Source organism: Plutella xylostella, chromosome 9 (assembly GCF_932276165.1).
Source record: "Plutella xylostella chromosome 9, ilPluXylo3.1, whole genome shotgun sequence".
NCBI classification, from domain to species: Eukaryota; Metazoa; Arthropoda; class Insecta; order Lepidoptera; family Plutellidae; genus Plutella; species Plutella xylostella.
In genome coordinates this window covers 11,953,503-11,972,017 of record NC_063989.1, presented here as the reverse complement: position 1 = coordinate 11,972,017, position 18,515 = coordinate 11,953,503, and the positions used below count along the sequence as shown (strand labels likewise).

General features: G+C 35.7%; 1 protein-coding gene across 27 annotated transcripts in view; it reads left to right on the top strand.

The window, feature by feature from the left end:
• The window catches only part of LOC105384426 (glutamate-gated chloride channel), a 91,235-nt gene extending 73,653 nt beyond the window's left edge, over window positions 1-17,582 (top strand). Inside the window, exons 5-19 of one of the 27 annotated variants that reach the window (XM_038113981.2) lie at window positions 6,247-6,335; window positions 6,457-6,552; window positions 8,023-8,087; window positions 8,273-8,425; window positions 8,794-8,814; window positions 9,282-9,432; window positions 9,643-9,783; window positions 10,283-10,357; window positions 10,975-11,127; window positions 11,367-11,519; window positions 11,850-12,064; window positions 13,016-13,066; window positions 13,783-13,851; window positions 14,218-14,331; window positions 14,764-17,582. In XM_038113981.2, coding sequence (XP_037969909.1) covers window positions 6,247-6,335; window positions 6,457-6,552; window positions 8,023-8,087; window positions 8,273-8,425; window positions 8,794-8,814; window positions 9,282-9,432; window positions 9,643-9,783; window positions 10,283-10,357; window positions 10,975-11,127; window positions 11,367-11,519; window positions 11,850-12,064; window positions 13,016-13,066; window positions 13,783-13,851; window positions 14,218-14,331; window positions 14,764-14,895 — 1,678 coding nt within the window. In that variant the 3' untranslated portion in view covers window positions 14,896-17,582. Of the gene's footprint in view, window positions 1-6,246; window positions 6,336-6,456; window positions 6,553-8,022; window positions 8,088-8,272; window positions 8,426-8,793; window positions 8,815-9,281; window positions 9,433-9,642; window positions 9,784-10,282; window positions 10,358-10,974; window positions 11,128-11,366; window positions 11,520-11,849; window positions 12,065-13,015; window positions 13,067-13,782; window positions 13,852-13,959; window positions 13,963-14,217; window positions 14,332-14,748 lie in introns of all 27 variants that reach the window. The other 26 variants (XM_038113927.2, XM_038114149.2, XM_048622947.1 and 23 more) reach the window with 26 other exon arrangements.
• The last annotated feature ends 933 nt before the right edge of the window (window positions 17,583-18,515 follow it).

Here is an 18,515-nt window from a genome sequence, read left to right as displayed (position 1 = left end):
GCTTCTGTGAGTGACTTTAAATAGTGACAACGATAGATTTTGAGGTAAGCTATTATAATTTGTACTGATTTAATCCTTAATTTGATTTTTTATTGCATTTTTCGACTTGGCCAGTTACTGGTTCCAGTTTTATAGTATTTTTAGTAACTGGCCCCCCTATGCCAGTTACCCCAATTTGCTACTTGCAAGTAAATTAACTTAAAATACAGCTTATTACCTTGGTTTTAAATAGCATTTTCTGTGGTAAAAATTTTGTAAAAATCGTTCAATATTTAGTAGTAACTGGCATAGGTATTCTAGTGGCCAGTTACTACATGGCCAGTTACTGAGAACTATTTTATGTTTCAGGATATATGCCAAAATCTCTTCAAGATAATGGTGGCCCAGCCCACAAACAGCCTTCACTATTTGGACTGTATCCTCGTCAATATCCGTAGTGGTTAGCAGCGATTCGAATCGGCTCTGTTGTTCTCTTTGGAAGCTGGTGTTGCCATGCCAACTTCAATTTGGTGCAGCGTGGGACGAAGGGCCTGCTTCATGAGTCTTCTCTCCAGCTTGAAGTTGATATTCAGAGTGCCTCCAAGAAGTCGGTGATCACTCCTAGTTTAAAATGTATAAATCATATAAATCACTGAGGCATCTCTGGATATGTGCCGCTTGTCAGTCATAATGAAGTCGATTTAATTTTTCGTCCTACACCATCGGGGCTTGACCATGTTCACTTCCTCCGGGGATGTTTCTCATAGAAAGAATTCATCAAGTAGAGCCCATTCTAGTCTGTCTCATTCGAGGAAGTCAACAAGAATTTGCCCTCTCCGAAATCCTACGCCACCTTGGGACAGTTGGTTACCCTCCCGATGGTAGAGCATGTGGCCAGACTTCAGGGTCATCGTGTCCCTCTCTAAGGATTTCCGATAGCCCTATTCTATTATATTCTGTGTCAGTGCCAGCACCTGGCTCTCTCGAATGGAACCTTTGCGCATAACCCCAAGGTCTAAACTGTCTTTCTAAGCTTGGACCATTTCCCACCATGCTGGCATTCCACTGCGGGTTGGTGGGTTCACATATCTAGATGTGCAAAATCTAGACATGCAGGTTTCCTCACGATGTTTTCCTTCACCGTAAGAGTGATGGTATACATTGTACTTAAGTTAAAATAACTAATTGGTACATGTCAGCACCGGGATTCAAACCCGCATCTCTGGCGTGAGAAGCGGGCGCTTACCCGACTGAGCTACCACCACTCTCCAATAGCCCTAAGATGTCCTTATTTTTTTTCCCAGCCTTACCTCGTGTTACACCATCTTCTCGTCCTCTCTCAGTGTCCGTGCGTTGTATGTAGCAAGTTGTATTTCATACAATCTTAAAATTAGTTCAAGAAGAAGCTAAGATTTATGTATTTGACTTAATATAAACTTGAAATAATTCAATATGATTGTTAATAAAGATTTGTGATGATTTATAGATAATAAACTTATTGTTTGTCATAATAATATGAGAATTGTGACGTTGTTACACTAATTACATTGAAGGAGTATTAAATTGTAGAAGTATTTTTGTTTTTATATTAAATTTTGTTAGAAAATCCTTCCTTCATTGGAAGGAAACCCGTGCCCCAGCAGGTGGGGACGTGATGATGATTATGAACTGTTTATTTGTTAAGAAATATTAGATATTTCTCATTTTTAAGTATTAACACATTAACTACGTCATAACACATTAATTGTAATAGGTTTTTTATAATGTTTGCAGTAGTTATAAGGTTAAAACTTCTCATTTTAGTTAATTATATTAGGTGGCCAGTTACTGCAAAATAAGAGGGCCAGTTACTAAAATTTATGGCCAGTTACTACACAAAAGTGATACTTTTCATTTAAATAAAGATATTTAAATAAATAGTTCTTAATGATTATTAAATTGATCAAAAAAACAATCAACAGGATCTAGTGAATCATTAGATATATAAATCACCTAAATCAGATCATGCATTAAGATGGAGCACACACGTAAAGTGGCCAAGGTGCTTAAGTGGCCAGTTACTACCCCTTTTCCCCTACTCTTGGTCAAAATAAAATTGTGAATAAATTTATTTGTATCGAAATACATCATCTGTTCCCTATGACCAAATGTCATGTTAAATATCAACATATTTAACTCATGTATCTGAGTGTTCTGCTTATGAGACCGTGAAGCGGAATAGGGAAAGGCACAGATTATCGTTTTCTTGATTTCCATGGTAGAAAGGGCGTCATAGCATCTTATTAAGTCATTTTCTGTCACATCTAAGCTGTTTCCAATTAACAATACTAATGTAGTGTTTGCACTGTATTGTCCTGACAAAATTCTATCTACAATTTGGTTATAAGAAGCCCCTGGCATACATATATTTATGTATGCCAGTTTGTATGTAGTTTTAGATTAAGTCAAAAAAATAAAATATTATCGCATTTTGTAACAACTTTGGTACAAACAAATCCAAAAACACCACACTTCCTGCGTTCTATTGTTAAAATAGTATTGAATAGAATCACAGAACTAGAACTAAACCTAAGACAAAGCACTATCTATTTATAGCTAATGCACGTTGAGAAGCGAGCAAGTTATTCAGTTGGCTCGGCAGACGGCGTCTTGGCTTCCGATACTAATAGGCTCTTACCGGCCTCGGCAGAAACAATGCCAAATTGGTTCCCGCCAGATAAGACACAATGTGGACAAAATGCTTTAGACTTAATGGCTGAAACATTGCCGTTATAAGACGGTATCGTAGCTAAGGCGATAGCGAACCTGCTTCTGAACTATGAGACGTGGTCGCGGGTTTGAATCTCACTCAGGCCAAACTATCGCATCATTGGTAATCTAGCTGGAGACCTCTGGTTAGTAAAGCGAACATTTTCAAATCTAGTTGGGCCCAATGCAGCCACGGGCAGCCACAGACATGTCATTAATTTATGACACACAAACACTCTTATCGCAATGTTGTAGTTATTAAAGATTTTATCAGTGACCTAAACATTTCAATACACGTGCATAAAATATTGAATTTACTCGAAACTAATTCTATTTTAAGTAGATAACTTCATTCAGCCACACCTAATGTAACATGAGTTACAATATGTATCACATAAACATGGTAACAAAATAAAGTAAGCTACAATATATGATAGATATTACAACGTACAGGTATACAATAACAAAGGTGCATGTGACGAGGCAGGGGGGGCACCGTAGTGGAAGTAACGCGCCGCACAAAGGCCGCTGGAGCGCTGTGGGGTGGAGCTGATCTAATTATACACTGATACCAGCCTACCATGTGTCAGACGACTGTGTTTGTTACAGATTAAATTAGCTCTTAGTTTATGAAGGTGATGATTCTTAGAGCAATGCCACGCTTTGTGAGTGCGTTGCGTAAGCGCTGCGTCGACTAAGCGGTGACGCTCCGTTGTTTTAGGCCTGGGTCTCCTATTTACGCCGTAGGTCGCGTCTAGCGTCACGCCGTAGGCCGCGTCACGATGCTCACTATAGAAATGTACTGATGCGGTCTCCCTCACACGCCGACGTTGGCGCGTAGACATAATGAGCATTGTGACGCGGCCTACGGCGGTGACACTTGACGCGACCTACGGAGTAAATAGGAGACCCGGGCCTTATGAAATCTTGATCAGCGCCATTATCGGTAACGATAGAAACTAATAAAACGCATACAAACTCCTCCGGTGAACCGAACTAGATCCGACAAATGTTCGTGACTAACACACTGAACTTTATGCCAGTGCGTTTAAGTCACCATGTTCCATAAAAATCAAGTTACCAATTTTCGTTTTCTAAATTCTATGTCTGCAATACAATTTCCTCTCTAGATTGCCTTAACGAAAACGAACCCACTTAATAAAATATGACTCGCAGTTGATCTAAGACATAACTTATTCAAAGGACTTTGACATTGTTTGACGCTGGCTCGGCTCTCAGATTACATACATTTTAAATGGATACTTCCCTTTGTTAGCTATGCAAAGAATCATAATACTTCAATATACTTAATATTCAATTTCTGTTTTAAAAATTAATGCAACGTTGTTTATTATTCCGTATGAAATTACTGTGCTGTTTCATTCAAAGTGCTTCTTAACACTTCGATTTTGTGAAATCCCACGAAAGGACTAGAAAAATAAAATGTCTCTTTATTGGTGGTCTAAATGTTTCACATCCGTCGTAATACAATTTTTTTTTAGATACGCATACTCATTTACTCAGATAAAACGATTACAGAAAAATGATTAAATTTTTAGGCTGTTTAAGCTGTAAAGTCAAAATCTGACCACTCCTATTTTTTATGGATAACAAAACAGATACGTTATACTTTTAGAGTAATTTTTCCTTATTATAAATAATATAATTTATGCTGCGGATAACCAATCGTTTTCGATGTGTGTCGTTGGGGCTATAAATACAATAAAATATAATGACTTCGTGACCCTGCCGAGTAACATCTGAATATCCAGTATGTACCGTTTGCAAAAGAGTGAAGTATCCATCCTTAATAACAGTTTGAGAACCTATAGTTTAATTGAAGAATATTAATTCGATATAATAATTTTTATACACAAAAATGTAAACATAATTATTGTTAAATATTTGTAACACAAAATGTTCTTCTTACCATGTCGGTGACAAACCCTGGATGATTCAAAATACCTAATTAGTATAATTCACTAATTGCCAACCCACACTAATAAGGTTTTCTTTGTGAAACTCTTCACTCGATTAGAATAATATTGTTGGGATAGTGTTTGCGCTGTGAGTCCCAACTATCTTATTTTGCTGACTGTGTGCGGGTCAGTATTTATTGCGGTCCAGCTTTCGATAGCGCAAACCTATTTACTGGATAAACTAATAGTGATATTTTGGATATCTAGATTTATATTATCGAGGTAAAAAGATAAATTTTATCTGTAAAAGTATCAGGTAAACTAATAAATGTTGTAGTTAATTACAAAAATACCATATTTTGCGTATGTTATAATAATCATAATTCAAATTGTTACCTGCAACCATTTGGAACATATCACAAGCAATAAATGCATACAATTATAAAGACATACGAGTTCATTTATAATTAAGTATGAAAAGTTTACAAACAAGCGAGCATCGTCGTTAGCAAACTGTGTCGGTGTTCGTCAACTAGCGACACTTCTAGAGCACTCGTGTAGTGAAACTGCTTAACTGCATGTTTGTAATAAATATATATTTAATTTGATCACAATTAACAAGACATTTTATAAAGGAAAGGATAAATGAAACGTTCACGAGTCACCACCAACTAGAGCGATTACTTATTCGATAAATAAATATAGTGACGACGTAGTCGATGGTTGTAACAGGCATACTTACATAGATTCAATACACTCAGGGGACAAGCAGAGGCTTCCATTAGAGGCAGACTCTAACTAGACCCCATTGACTATTAAATTTGCATCTAGAGACAACCGGCAGTTGTAGAGCGTGTTGAGATAATATTATATCCTTAGGAAGGGATCCTATATCCTAGCTTATTACGTGCATGAAGGCACAAAATATTCTCTTGAAGTGTGCCAGATGCAGCAACTAACGACCCCTCAAAGAATACAATATAAGAACAGTGTTACAGCGAATACTGGGTGTTTCTGATGATGATAAATTATAGCACATAGGTATATTATAAATTCAGCCTAACTATAACAACTAGGTACCTACCGGCTTTCAGCAACAGAAATCGTTATTTAGATCCGTCTTTCCCAACCACGATGCATTCTGTCGCGTCAGCGGAGTAGTTCGGCCGAGTCATGCCCTCTTTCTATTTACAACGTTGGCTAATCGAAAATCAATACCAGAATATAGACCTTCTATTCCGAGTTCACATGGTTTATTTAATCTGACAGCAATTAAATGGACATAGCTCTTTAGTAAAGGTTGCAATCCAAGTTGCTAAACAAAAGTACGTAGTAATGAGAGAGGCAACATTAGAAAATTATTGGCTTGATAATAATTATGACGAAGTGATTATTTTTCTAAGAATTTACTACCGGCATTATTATATACGAGTTTGTATGTAGGTTGGTAGATCCTACTTATTTAATTATGAATAGGACAGTATGTAGGGCACCTTCAGTTGAATATTCCAACAAATCATTTTCTAATTCATGTTTTTGTCCCTTCAATCTCTATCCCTAAAATACAATGTATAAAAATAGAAATATTTCCACTTTCCAGCTTCGCAGCAGGCAAGTCGGACAAGGAGATCCTGGACAACCTGCTGAAGAACTCCCGCTACGACAAGCGTCTGCTGCCTCCTGTCGACGGTCAGTACCTCCCACCCCCCTTTCTCACCCCTTCACTACTTACCTTCACTATCCATTGTTCCATTGTTTCATTTCATCCCCATCTTTATCGAAAGAACTAAACTAGTGGTGTACATTGCAGATCCAGATTTCTGTTGTGGTCTAACTTCTCCGAACGACTCGCTAGCTCAGAACCGAGTGGGGCTGTCCTCGCTGCGGCCGCGCTCGCACAACCGCGGTGCGTTGCGTTTCAATGTTTTTGAAAAGAGAAACCACACTTTTACTTTTGTAGTGTATTTTTCTTTTGTTTTGAAACCCACCTCCTGTTGAGCTGCACGATCATTTCAATGTTTAGCGGTTCCGTGCGTATTGTGTATAGATCTATGTACGTAGGTCTTTTATATGATTTGCTTGAGAATATATACTTGTTCTGCACTATTGTTACAGGCTTTATCATTATTCAATTCAATCACTTTTTCAATAAATACATAAAGATGAGTAAATAATATATATATATGTCGCAGGCAACTGGTTTAATCTCCTGTTTGATTGAACCACTAGCCCGTTCATTGGATGGCGCTGTTCAGTTGTATGACTAGGCCGAACGTTGATTGTACAAGCGTCACAAAACGTCCAACTAGTTAGCTGACTTAAAATCAGTCAGGTGGTGAATAAAACAAATATGGCGTCTAACAGCTAACAGCTGACACAAAAAGCACCTATATTAGATAGATAGATAGATAGATAGATAAATTGTTAGTTTTTTGCAAATAAATTAGCTTTAAAGTGCGTTATTTGTGTTAAAATAGTGTGACAACATGGATTTACCTATTATTACGCCGCGGGCGGATAGTTTCAAAGAAAAAAAGTGGCGAAACTAAATAATTATGAACAACAATATGAAGGTACGTTTATTGTTATTGTTTATTTAATTTGTGAGATAAGAGCTTTGTAACATAGTTTTTTTGTTGACTCTTGTCTGGTGATGTTCACCCTTACCAGACATTACAAAGTTGCTATTCAACGACTTCGCTGAATGAAGTTCAGTCAAGACGTCGAACGTTACAATCAACGACTTGACGAGTTGTCCTTTAGTCATACAACTGAATAGCGCCATCCAATGAACGGGCTAGTGGTTCAATCAAACAGAATATTAAACCAGTTGCCTGCGACATATACATCGCGTCAAGTATAAAATATCAGTTTCAGTAACTCTTATTATACTTTATACATAAAGCTATTTCAATTCAAATATTGATTTATTTCACACGTCTACAATATACTTTCTTTTTGCATTTGATTTAGTAATATTTTTGTTATACTGATTTTCTCTTTTCATGAACATTAAACACAACCTTATTATTACTTTAATGACTATTTTGAAGTCAAAATTTTACTGGGAATCTGGTCTGCTTATCATTACGAAATTAAGAAAAAGCGATGTATAGATAAAATTAAAATAATGGTCACCATCTCCTGGTTTCGTGAACTGAATAAACTTTTTATTTTTACCAACTTTATCAATGTTGTTTTGTTTATTATTTGTAAATGATTGTCTTACACCTATATACATCCTTATATTAATTGCGCACTTTCTAGCACCCTTAAATGTTTAAGAACTATTATAATATGGGCATGAATTTATGGAATCCTTTCAAAACGTCTTAATTATAGCTGTTTAAATTATTGTCAAGTATTTTGTTTCCAGGTGTCCTTACAGTAAATGTCAGCGTCTTGCTACTTAGTCTAGCGTCTCCAGATGAATCTAGTCTTGTGAGTATAATCCTATCCCATAAGTTTATACCCTTTATCTAAGACCCCAACTCTTCGACTTTAAACATGCCACTAACTATAAGAATTCTTGCTTAAAATTTTATTCTCAAGCATGGTTGAAATAAAAACTTTAATTCAGTTTGTCCAAGTTCATTTTCATAATGTGTTTACTTTCTAAATTTCAGAAATACGAAGTGGAGTTTCTTCTCCAGCAGCAATGGTACGACCCTCGGCTGCGCTACTCCAACCAGTCTCACTACGACTTCCTGAACGCCATCCACCACCACGAGGATATCTGGCTGCCTGACACCTACTTCATCATGCATGGAGACTTCAAGGTTAGACTCTGCTCCCACTTCTACGCTTTGAACGTATGTTTGGTGTTTGGCTGTTACATGTTGTCTAAGTTCTAGGAGTTCTTGAGGATTTTTTTCGGTCAATATTCCGGTAAGATTTAGTTTTAAGGTGAGCATGATTGTTAATGTTGTCTTGATAACGTAAATTCAATATTGGTTTTGGTGTGATTAGATTTTATTTGTATACGTTGTTGAATCATTATCTTTTATAGAATCATGGAATCCATTGAAAATTCAAAATTTTGTTATTCTATTGGTGTTATGAAACACTCACTTCCTGTTAATTTTAACAAAAGATTCTCCGTCTGACTTGTAAAACTCAATTGTTTCTACCATGCTTTCCTTTGAAGGAGTTTTCACAACATTCATGGGTATTTATAACATACAATGTTTCTTGAAGCATAATTTTCTTGTACATATAGTTTGTTGAACTGTGAACCGCAAATTAAACTCAGCTTTAAGTCAAAGATTTTGCGCACTAGAGTATCACGAGGACTGCATTAGAATGCTACTTTTGCGAATTTATAAATTTGACTTTAGATTTTCGATTTGCGATCAAAGACTAAGAATACTTATTTATATTTTTTGTAAAATTATTTAGTTTTTATTAGTATTTGGATAGTGTTTTGTTTGGTTTTATCTATATGGTGTGCTTATTTGAATCGTAGATTGTCATTAACTTTTGCCATTGAACTCATTTTAATAATGTCATCGAAGACATGACATAAAACTGTGCACTACATGTGTGGTATTCTTTAGTCAAATTTATAAGTTTAATTCTAACGATATGGTTTCTTCCAGTCTGATCTTTGTTTATTATTACATGTTCGATCCGCAGGACCCGATTATCCCGATGCACTTCGCGTTGCGCATCTACAGGAACGGGACCATCAACTACTTGATGAGAAGACACCTGATCCTGAGTTGTCAGGGTCGACTCAACATTTTCCCATTTGATGACCCATTGTGTTCATTTGCCTTAGAAAGTAGTAAGTATTAAATTCTACTTTACATCTTATTCCAGAATTGGCGGGTTTTTCATCAAGTAAATTTTATTCTTCCTTAAACACTGAAAAACTAATTTTGTATTATGTCATTGTCTGAACTTATGCAGGTGTAAAGTTTTAGACCATACAATTCGATATTTGCCTCTGAAATTGATTGTTTTGTAAATTTCACGATGACTGTGTCAATTCCAGTATCGTACGAGTCGTCGGCGATCACGTACGTGTGGAAGAATGACGAGGACACGCTGCGCAAGTCGCCGTCGCTGACGACGCTCAACGCGTACCTCATCCAGAACCAGACCATCCCCTGCCCCATCAAGGCCAGCTGGCGAGGTAACCACGCGCTCCTGACCCGCCCACCGACATCGCTTGCTCCACCATCTACTCCGATAACGAATACATTACTCCTCTACAACTCCGACTCAGGCCTAACCAAATTATTATAAGTTGGAATTACTTTGTTACCTGCACATCCTTTATACTTTGCACAAGAATCGAGCTTTCTAATATTGAAATTCTAATTAACTCTTTTCAGCTTGGTCTTGGTTTCATTTGAAGGTTTTGAAATTTTTTGACTTTATTTGTTGTTGGACGACATACGAAATAGAGTAGCAAGCTTGTATGTTTTTTATGATTTAGATTGGTCTTAGATTTAGAAAAAAACCAGTGCCTTGTTTATTTTTAGATTTTTTATGTTTATTAGATTAGGTATCATTTTTGAATGCACGACTAGTTTTGAACTTAGAGGATTGACAACGTATTTACATGAAATTTTAAATGAAAAAATATAATTCATCAAAAAATAAGCAAGTATTAACGTCTTTGCAAGCAGCTGAGGGTTACTCACTTTACGAGGAAGACGAAGAGCTGACATGTAATCTTTGCCAGAGACGGTTTGAGGAACAAGGTATTTGAACTTTACCGGTTGCTTACAGTACAAGGTCCGGTAATCGACGTTTACTGCGTTGTATCCGTAGCTTATGTGTGAGTAAATGCGATGTTGTTGAAATAGACAAGTCATTGGTATGTAACTACTAAAGAACTACTATGACTACAATGCTCGACATTATCACAAGTTTATAAAAAGGTCAAACAAAAACTTTGAATCATATATCCACCGAATCCATCATATACATCATTATCATTACTTTCAATGTTACTGTTGCATGTGAGTTTTTGATTTCCTGCACGTGTTTTAAAATTTGGTTTTGTCTAAACAGTGTCACAACGACTGAAGGTACGAGGTACATATTGAACCAACGCGCATTACTCATACATATAGGTTCTACAATTTTTATAAAGTATGTATCACTAGCATTATTTATGTAGTATTTTTATAATATGTTTACAAGACCACTGAATGGAGTTACTTGGAATATAAACATCTTATTGTTGTACCTACAAGGTTTTAAAACTCACATTGAATCTTTTGGACATAACTACAACAGCTCACGGTACTCACGGTTTCTGTTTCGTTTGCGTATAAATGCTTGTGTACAAACTGTAATGAGAGTCCCTTCGCAGGTAACTACAGCTGTCTTAAGGTGGATCTGATCTTCACGAGGGACCGAGCGTTCTACTTTACCACAGTTTTTATTCCGGGAATTATATTAGTGACCTCCTCGTTTATCACGTTCTGGCTGGAGTGGAACGCGGTGCCCGCGCGCTCCATGATAGGTAACCGGCGGCGCCCGCTGCTGCATCCGGCCTGCTTTAGTTCTGCATCCCCTACTTAATTAGTTCTGTTTAACTCTATGCGGCTGTTAATATTCTCACGCTCTGTATGTTTTATGTTTTTCTACAGGTTTTGCTTTCTTAACGGCAATGTAAATAAAGCCCACATTTGCCGGAAGATCTAAATTATTAGCATTAATTAGTTTAATTTTATTATTTTTGGAATTTGCTTTGTATTTTAGGTAATTATAGCTGCCTAAAAGTGGATCTCATCTTCACACGGGATCGATCATTTTACTTCACTACAGTTTTCATTCCTGGCATCATTTTGGTGACATCATCGTTCATAACTTTTTGGCTGGAGTGGAACGCAGTGCCTGCTAGAGTCATGATCGGTTAGTCTCATATTAGTTAGTTGAAACTCATTATGAAATTTAACGCAATTTTCAATATCCTGGGAATTTATGTCCCTAAAAGTAATAACTTTAGTTATGTACATTTTTAATCGCTTTGTATGAAATCATCATCTTCAGTAGAATTTTTTGAATCGCATGTTAATTTTACAAAGAATTGCCATAAATATTTTTATTGTTAAAAAGTACCTAAATGAATATCAATCATACTCAAGATATCGTATTGGTTGTCTCAAACCAATCCACACTGGACCACCAAGACGATATCTTCACTTCAATCTCCCGATTCTAATACCAGCTCTTCCAATACAGGTGTAACAACAATGTTGAACTTTTTCACCACTTCCAACGGTTTCCGCTCGACGCTGCCCGTGGTGTCCAACCTGACTGCCATGAACGTGTGGGACGGCGTGTGCATGTGCTTCATCTACGCCTCCCTGCTCGAGTTCGTGTGCGTGAACTACGTCGGCAGGAAGCGCCCTCTCCACAACGTGGTCTACCGGCCCGGCGAGAACCCCGTCACCCAGGTAATGTTCTACACTTACTTCTCGTTCTTTCACTTCGTCAGTGTCTATTTTGGTGTTGCCACGTATATCGATGTGTGAAACTACCTTTTCATTTATTTTAATTTGATGTCCCATTAGATTAAAATTCGGTGTATTCAGAATTCTTAATATTAGTGATTTGTTTTAAATGAGGCTAGGAACCCTAATATGATTCCCAATTTAGATGTTACATGTAAATATATACCCTCATTTTACTTTATAAGTTACCCTTATACCCTTTTTAAATCTAAAGATAGCACTTGGCTGTATTTACTCTTTGCAATGTTTTCTCTTCCAGTAACCTCATGCATGCAATCAACGACTGTTTTCTTATTAACTTTACGTGTCGTGTTCGTGTTTGTGATGTGTCAATTAATTATGATAAATTAAGCATGGTGTGTGTATCTTAAAATATTTAAATATCGCATGATACTTATGATATTTTTAACTACAGGTAGTTTTTTAAAGTATCTGGCTTTATCAAAAATTCAAAATTCCATTTCATCGGAAAAACGCAGACTATTTTGTGCGGCCACATTCTCCGCTTGTTCATATTATAATTTTTTATAATATATTTAAAGAAAATACTAAATTTATTGCTTGATTGGTTTTATATCTAAAATGATTTTGTTTTCAGAAAGCATTGCAAAGAAGTAAATAGATGTGCTTATTATTATTTATCTCTTAAAAGCAAAGTATTTACACCAAACCTATTACACCCTACCTTTTAATCATCAAGGACTTTATGTTTACTAGCAACTTCATCTTTGCCATTGGAGTATACCTAGATGTAATTGTGTTCCGTATGACCCTTCCCTTAGTAGGCGAACTTTACTAAGTTCAATTTATGGCCACAACAATATAGTCTGAGTTCACCAGCACGTCGGTAGTCCATGTCACGAGTGAACAACTATGTGTGTGATGTGTTCACAGCGACTACCCGCAGTTCTGAGCAGAATTGGCATTATTCTGGCCAGCCCCTTGGTAAGCCCTGTTCGCCGCATTCATTGGCACATTCTTAATTATACTCAAACCCTCTGACATATTTCTTTTAACCCCATTTTTTGTTTTTTCCGGTGTATGAATATTTGTATTCTTGGCCAAATCATTTTCTGTGAAATTATTAATAATTTCATCAGCTTTGAGCAAATTGTGAAATGAAAAGAAATATGACAGCAACAGTCAAACATCCTCATCCATGGCACGGATGCACTTGATGAAGCATGCACTAGGTATAGTTTTTAGTCTACTATAATTGTAGATAGGTAGTTAAAATAATTTTAAATTGAAAGTCTGGTCCAAGTAACTTTTAGATTATAAGTGCCAAGCCTCATAAAGGCTGTATATTATTTAATGAAAATACACGCTACACAACACATTTACAATTAAAAACTTGCTGTTAAAGATGTACCTGCTTTGCTAACATACAGACCAAAGAAACTTGCTTCAACACATTACAAGACACGCGAGAAAGTTATAAAACTTTAATGTCACTGTAAGTCCCACTGCATTCTGGGATTCAAACAGCTTAGCAGGCAAAACAAAGTATAACAAAAGCTTTTAGTATAAAAAAGATATTCTAGATTTGTAAGTATACTTGAGCGATTACACTAAGCTTTGTTTGAAATACGTTGTTTTACAAATGACAAGAAAACTTTGGGTAGTGTTGTATTGTAACATATTGATTAAAAATTACATAGGAGGCGATGGCTCTGTACCATTGGGCCACTTCTGAAACTGAAACACCGCAACCGGAGACTAGTGGTGCTGTAAGTGACGTCACAGCTCTCTCCGCCCTCCAGGTCACCACCACCCGAACTAATTTCATGAAAGACTAACGCATGACTTTTATTTAATGCTGCTTCGGATCGCTACAGCCTGTAAGTATGCTCCTTCATTCATTATTTTTTCACCTTCAAATTTGTATCTACAAACAAGCACAGAGAAAATCGTTCCATGCCATTGTTTAATTTCTTTCCATTTCCATCAACTTCTAAGTTTTTGCATTTTACTGCCTATAAACCAACTTTTACTCCATCTAGCGTTGATAGTCCTTGCACTGTTGATGTTTTATCCGCATGCTCATCTAACTCTTGCAAAGTGTCAGCTACAATTCTGTGTAATTGTATTTTTAGGCGGATAAGAAGCGGGATTCCACGGGCGCGGCAGAGCTGGTGAACTGCGCGGCGTGCAGCGCCGGCCCGCCAGGCGCCTGCACGCATACCACCAACAATGGCGGGGTCACCGAGGTAGTAGCTCCTTTACTACTTCTACAGTTACATCTACATTCATCTTGGCTGTATTTACTACTTCTACAGTAACATCTACCATCATCTTCGCTTAGCTTGTTGATACGAAATTAGTGATGCCAAAATTATCTTCATTGTTACCTAATTCAAATTTATTAGTCATTGTATTTTTAAGTAATTCGGTCACATCAAGGTTATGGCCGTATATGTATAAAAAGAAAGCTGGAAACTTATTAGCACTTACGTTACTTTGGATATTTTTCCCGCGCTTATCAGCGCTGGTTCGGTAAAGAATGAAATTTCCAGCTTTTTTTCTGTATACGGCCTAAGTCTTTTCAGAATGACTACAGAATTGGCCCTAGTAGAGCTACCATTGTATGTAGTTTCATCATTCATTCGCCGATTAATATCTTGCAGCCGTGTTTCGTCCAGGTGCGCAAGAAAGAGCCGCCGCACCCCATCCGCGTGGCGAAGACCATCGACGTGATTGCGCGTATCACCTTCCCCACCGCGTACGCCGTGTTCCTCATCTTCTTCTTCATCCACTACAAAGCCTTCTCTTAATGTCCCCCCGGCGGCTCCAGCGCTCAGTCCAACTTCGGCGCCGACGGCTGCCAGTGAATCCACTACAAAGACTTTTACTCATTCGACAGTTTCTACAAGTTCATAACGCAATTTGATAAAAAGTTACGTAGACTAGAAACGCGTTGAGCATTCGATTGCAATTTGTCGCTTTCACTACTTTTAAGATATGCGTCGATTGTAATATTTTAAGGAGATGTGTATACAAGTTATCTACGGGTTTTGAAATAGTTTTCGGTGAAACATCATCGGTTGATTTAAGATTATCGAACATTAGGATAAGGATTATCTATTGAGGGAACAAAATACTTAGACGAAAGTTTTTTGTATTAATATTGAGAATGTAAGGATGTGTCTGTTACTAGGTACAGTGGGATTTTAATCGTTACTAAATGGTGTAGAAATCTATTTCAAACCTAAAGACAGTCCAAATGTACTTTATTGCGGTAGGTTACGGAACGAATAATTAAGATCATGAGAACTTTTATATTTATTAGATTTCATCACGATTAGCTATTAGATAGATTCACATTACACGTTCGTTGTGATATTATAATAAATCATTATAAAGGCTGTAACTGCTTCAAGCGAGAGTTTTACTTACTGTTACATTATTATTGTTTTATAGATTTTATATTTCGTTGTTTTGGGTATAACTGGCCACTTTGATATCACTATGATTATGAGAGAAATCACAAGAATAGCAATATGTTTTGTGTGGTTTGGTTCGGATTGTATATCAAGCTCAATTTAATTATTATTGTGTAAAAATAGATTAATGGAAATTTCACTCGATATTGTTGTAACTGTAAAATACGCAATGTTGAACGTTTACGAAGACAAACAAAATATTTGTTGAAAATTGGATTAGTACCATTATGAGTTATGAGCTTAAAAATCGATGTTGTTTGCATTATAATATTACTATGAGAGTTTTAGGGAATACACATTCGATATAATAAACCATTGTACCTGTTAAGTTTCTAAACATCATTAATAAAATGTGTCCATCTTGAATAAATACAATTATTTACTTAGTAAGCTTTATATTTTGTAGGGTTATATAAGGTATTGAAATAAACTCATTTATAGTTAGCAAAAAGTGAGACACGGTTAATATAAAAAAGTATTTTATGTCAAAAAATTAAATAAAATTAGCTCGATATTTGTAATAGCTATAAATTAAAAAATATCCGCTTTACTAACTAAATTTAAATGCCTTTTGCTTATTAGTGAACCGCGGACCAACAATGGTAATGGAAATATTATTTATTTGAATAAAATTTAAAAGTAAGGACACGCCTATTTGCAAGGAAAATTAACGGCTGTGTTTTTTTTTTCTACTTAAATGATGAATCAAAAACGTACAAAGGTTACTGAAATCATATATTTTTCCTTCAAAAGTATTTTCTTTTCAATCAAAATAATATATGACATGCTATTAGCATCATTACCTATTAATTAAGCTAAAACTTGCAGACTCTGTACAGTAAACTCGATATAAATAAGTAAATGAAAATATTGTTTTCGAGCTCTTCGACCATTTCCTTAAAACTATTGAACACAAAGTGATACTACGTTAACTTGCAAAGTTTTTTAATACCTACAACTTTAAGTGTAAGAAAAAATTACATATCATTCGCTTTATAAGATACGCTATACGCCGTAAAAGAACTAAAATCTATCTATATTTACATCTATCTATTGTTGCTCTGGCTTTAATATTTTGTATTGTTTATATACTAGAGTTTTCTAAATGGACTCAAAGTTCTATATTGCTGCTCTATGGAAAATATGATATTTTATCCAAAATTGTATCTAAATTGTTGAGTAATAATAAATTAATTTCTAAGTCGTTTGCAAAAACGAAGAATCATGTTCCGTATTTCTTATTTGCATAATTTGTTTACCTTGGAGAATGATTTATAAAATTATGTTATTTTTACTATTATAATGTTTTATTAAATTTATAGTTATAAAATAATATACTTAATGTGCATGTGAGATACATTTGTAACATCTGTAAGTTTGTACCTTACCCATCTCTCTACTATAATATCCTAATTTGTATTTTTCCGGACAGTGGAAATAACTCGACCCACTATGCCACCGACTGCATTGAAATACTCTTATAAGGTACCTTTAATCCTAAACTGTACATACTTATGTTTAATTAATTATTAATATATTTGGCTCCCCTAATGTGTATACTTTTTTGTATATTTTGATCCGAGTTTTCACTGTAACACTTACCTACATTTAATTATGTGTATGAGAAAATAATTTAGATATAAATTATAATGCAACATAAGTAATAAGATTTACACACCAAGCGTGCGCTTAAACCTATTTTATGTTTGTCCAAAAACTATAACATGCATATAAAAATATATTTCTTGAATACGTATAACTGTCATTAACCATAAGACGTTAAGCTTTGCCGAAAATGAGAGAAAATTAATGTAACGTGTTAAATGTAAGAATAATTAAGTGGTGTGTGAGGATACAAGGATTAGAACCAAATATATATTATGTACTTTTAGCAATCATGCTTCGTCATGTTGAAATCTCAAAACAGACTGCCCCAAGAAACATCCAAAACAAAAGATTCACTTTAATAAAAAATAAAATCTCTTGTAAGCATCATGTCAGAAAACCAAGTTAGCAAATGCTAGCACATACTTAACCAGAATATAAGGTGTACTTTCTGTGCAATCTCAGATATATCGTCTGTCTTGGCATCAAAATCTGCCTCCATCCATGGAATCTTAGTATCATAGGCATTATGGTCCTGTCCTAAGTATATAATTGGTTTTAGTACTAACTAGGCTAGTAGCACAGAGCGCAAGACGCGCACATCAAGACGTGACAAAAGTTTTTCATCGCACTCACTCACATCGCGCGGCCTTGAGAGCGATCGCGACGGCGAACTTTTGTCACGTCAAGACGTGAGCGCTTGCAGTCCGTGCTAGGCTAGCTGGACAGTATAAATTAATTGAAAATGTACCATATAATTAATGCTGTACCATAAAAACAATAACTACGAGTAGAATGAGTCCCAACGACGGCTCAGAGCAAAATGATTTATATTTAATTAAATAAGGGTCAATGCTTTGCTTGTTGACTTTTGTTTATGTAGTTCATTGCGGTATCTGAGTTTACATCAAAACTCAGACCGGGTGTAAGGTTAAAATACACCTTATTCGTCGTGTCTCAGGTACCACAATGTATAAGTGAGGGTCATCTTCAGTCTAGCTTGGAGGCTTAGTAATTAGGTAAATTATTCGAGAATTTTAAAGAAATAAGAAAAGTTTAATACGGCTCTCATTATTATCAGTATTTTTTATATCATAATAAAATAATTTTAATAAATTATGTAACTACTTATATGCATTTTCAGTTCTATATCGTATTTTAATTTCTCACAGCATAAAACATGAACTCAGTTTTCCACTATTAAAGTAATGAGATTCGTACCGTTCAAGAGATGCTAAAGCCCAAATGTGTATTCCCATGCAATGAAATCAATTTACCATAAATTCTTCTTAAAATCGTCTTATCAGCTAGTTATTGACCTACTTATAGTATGTTGACTGAAATGT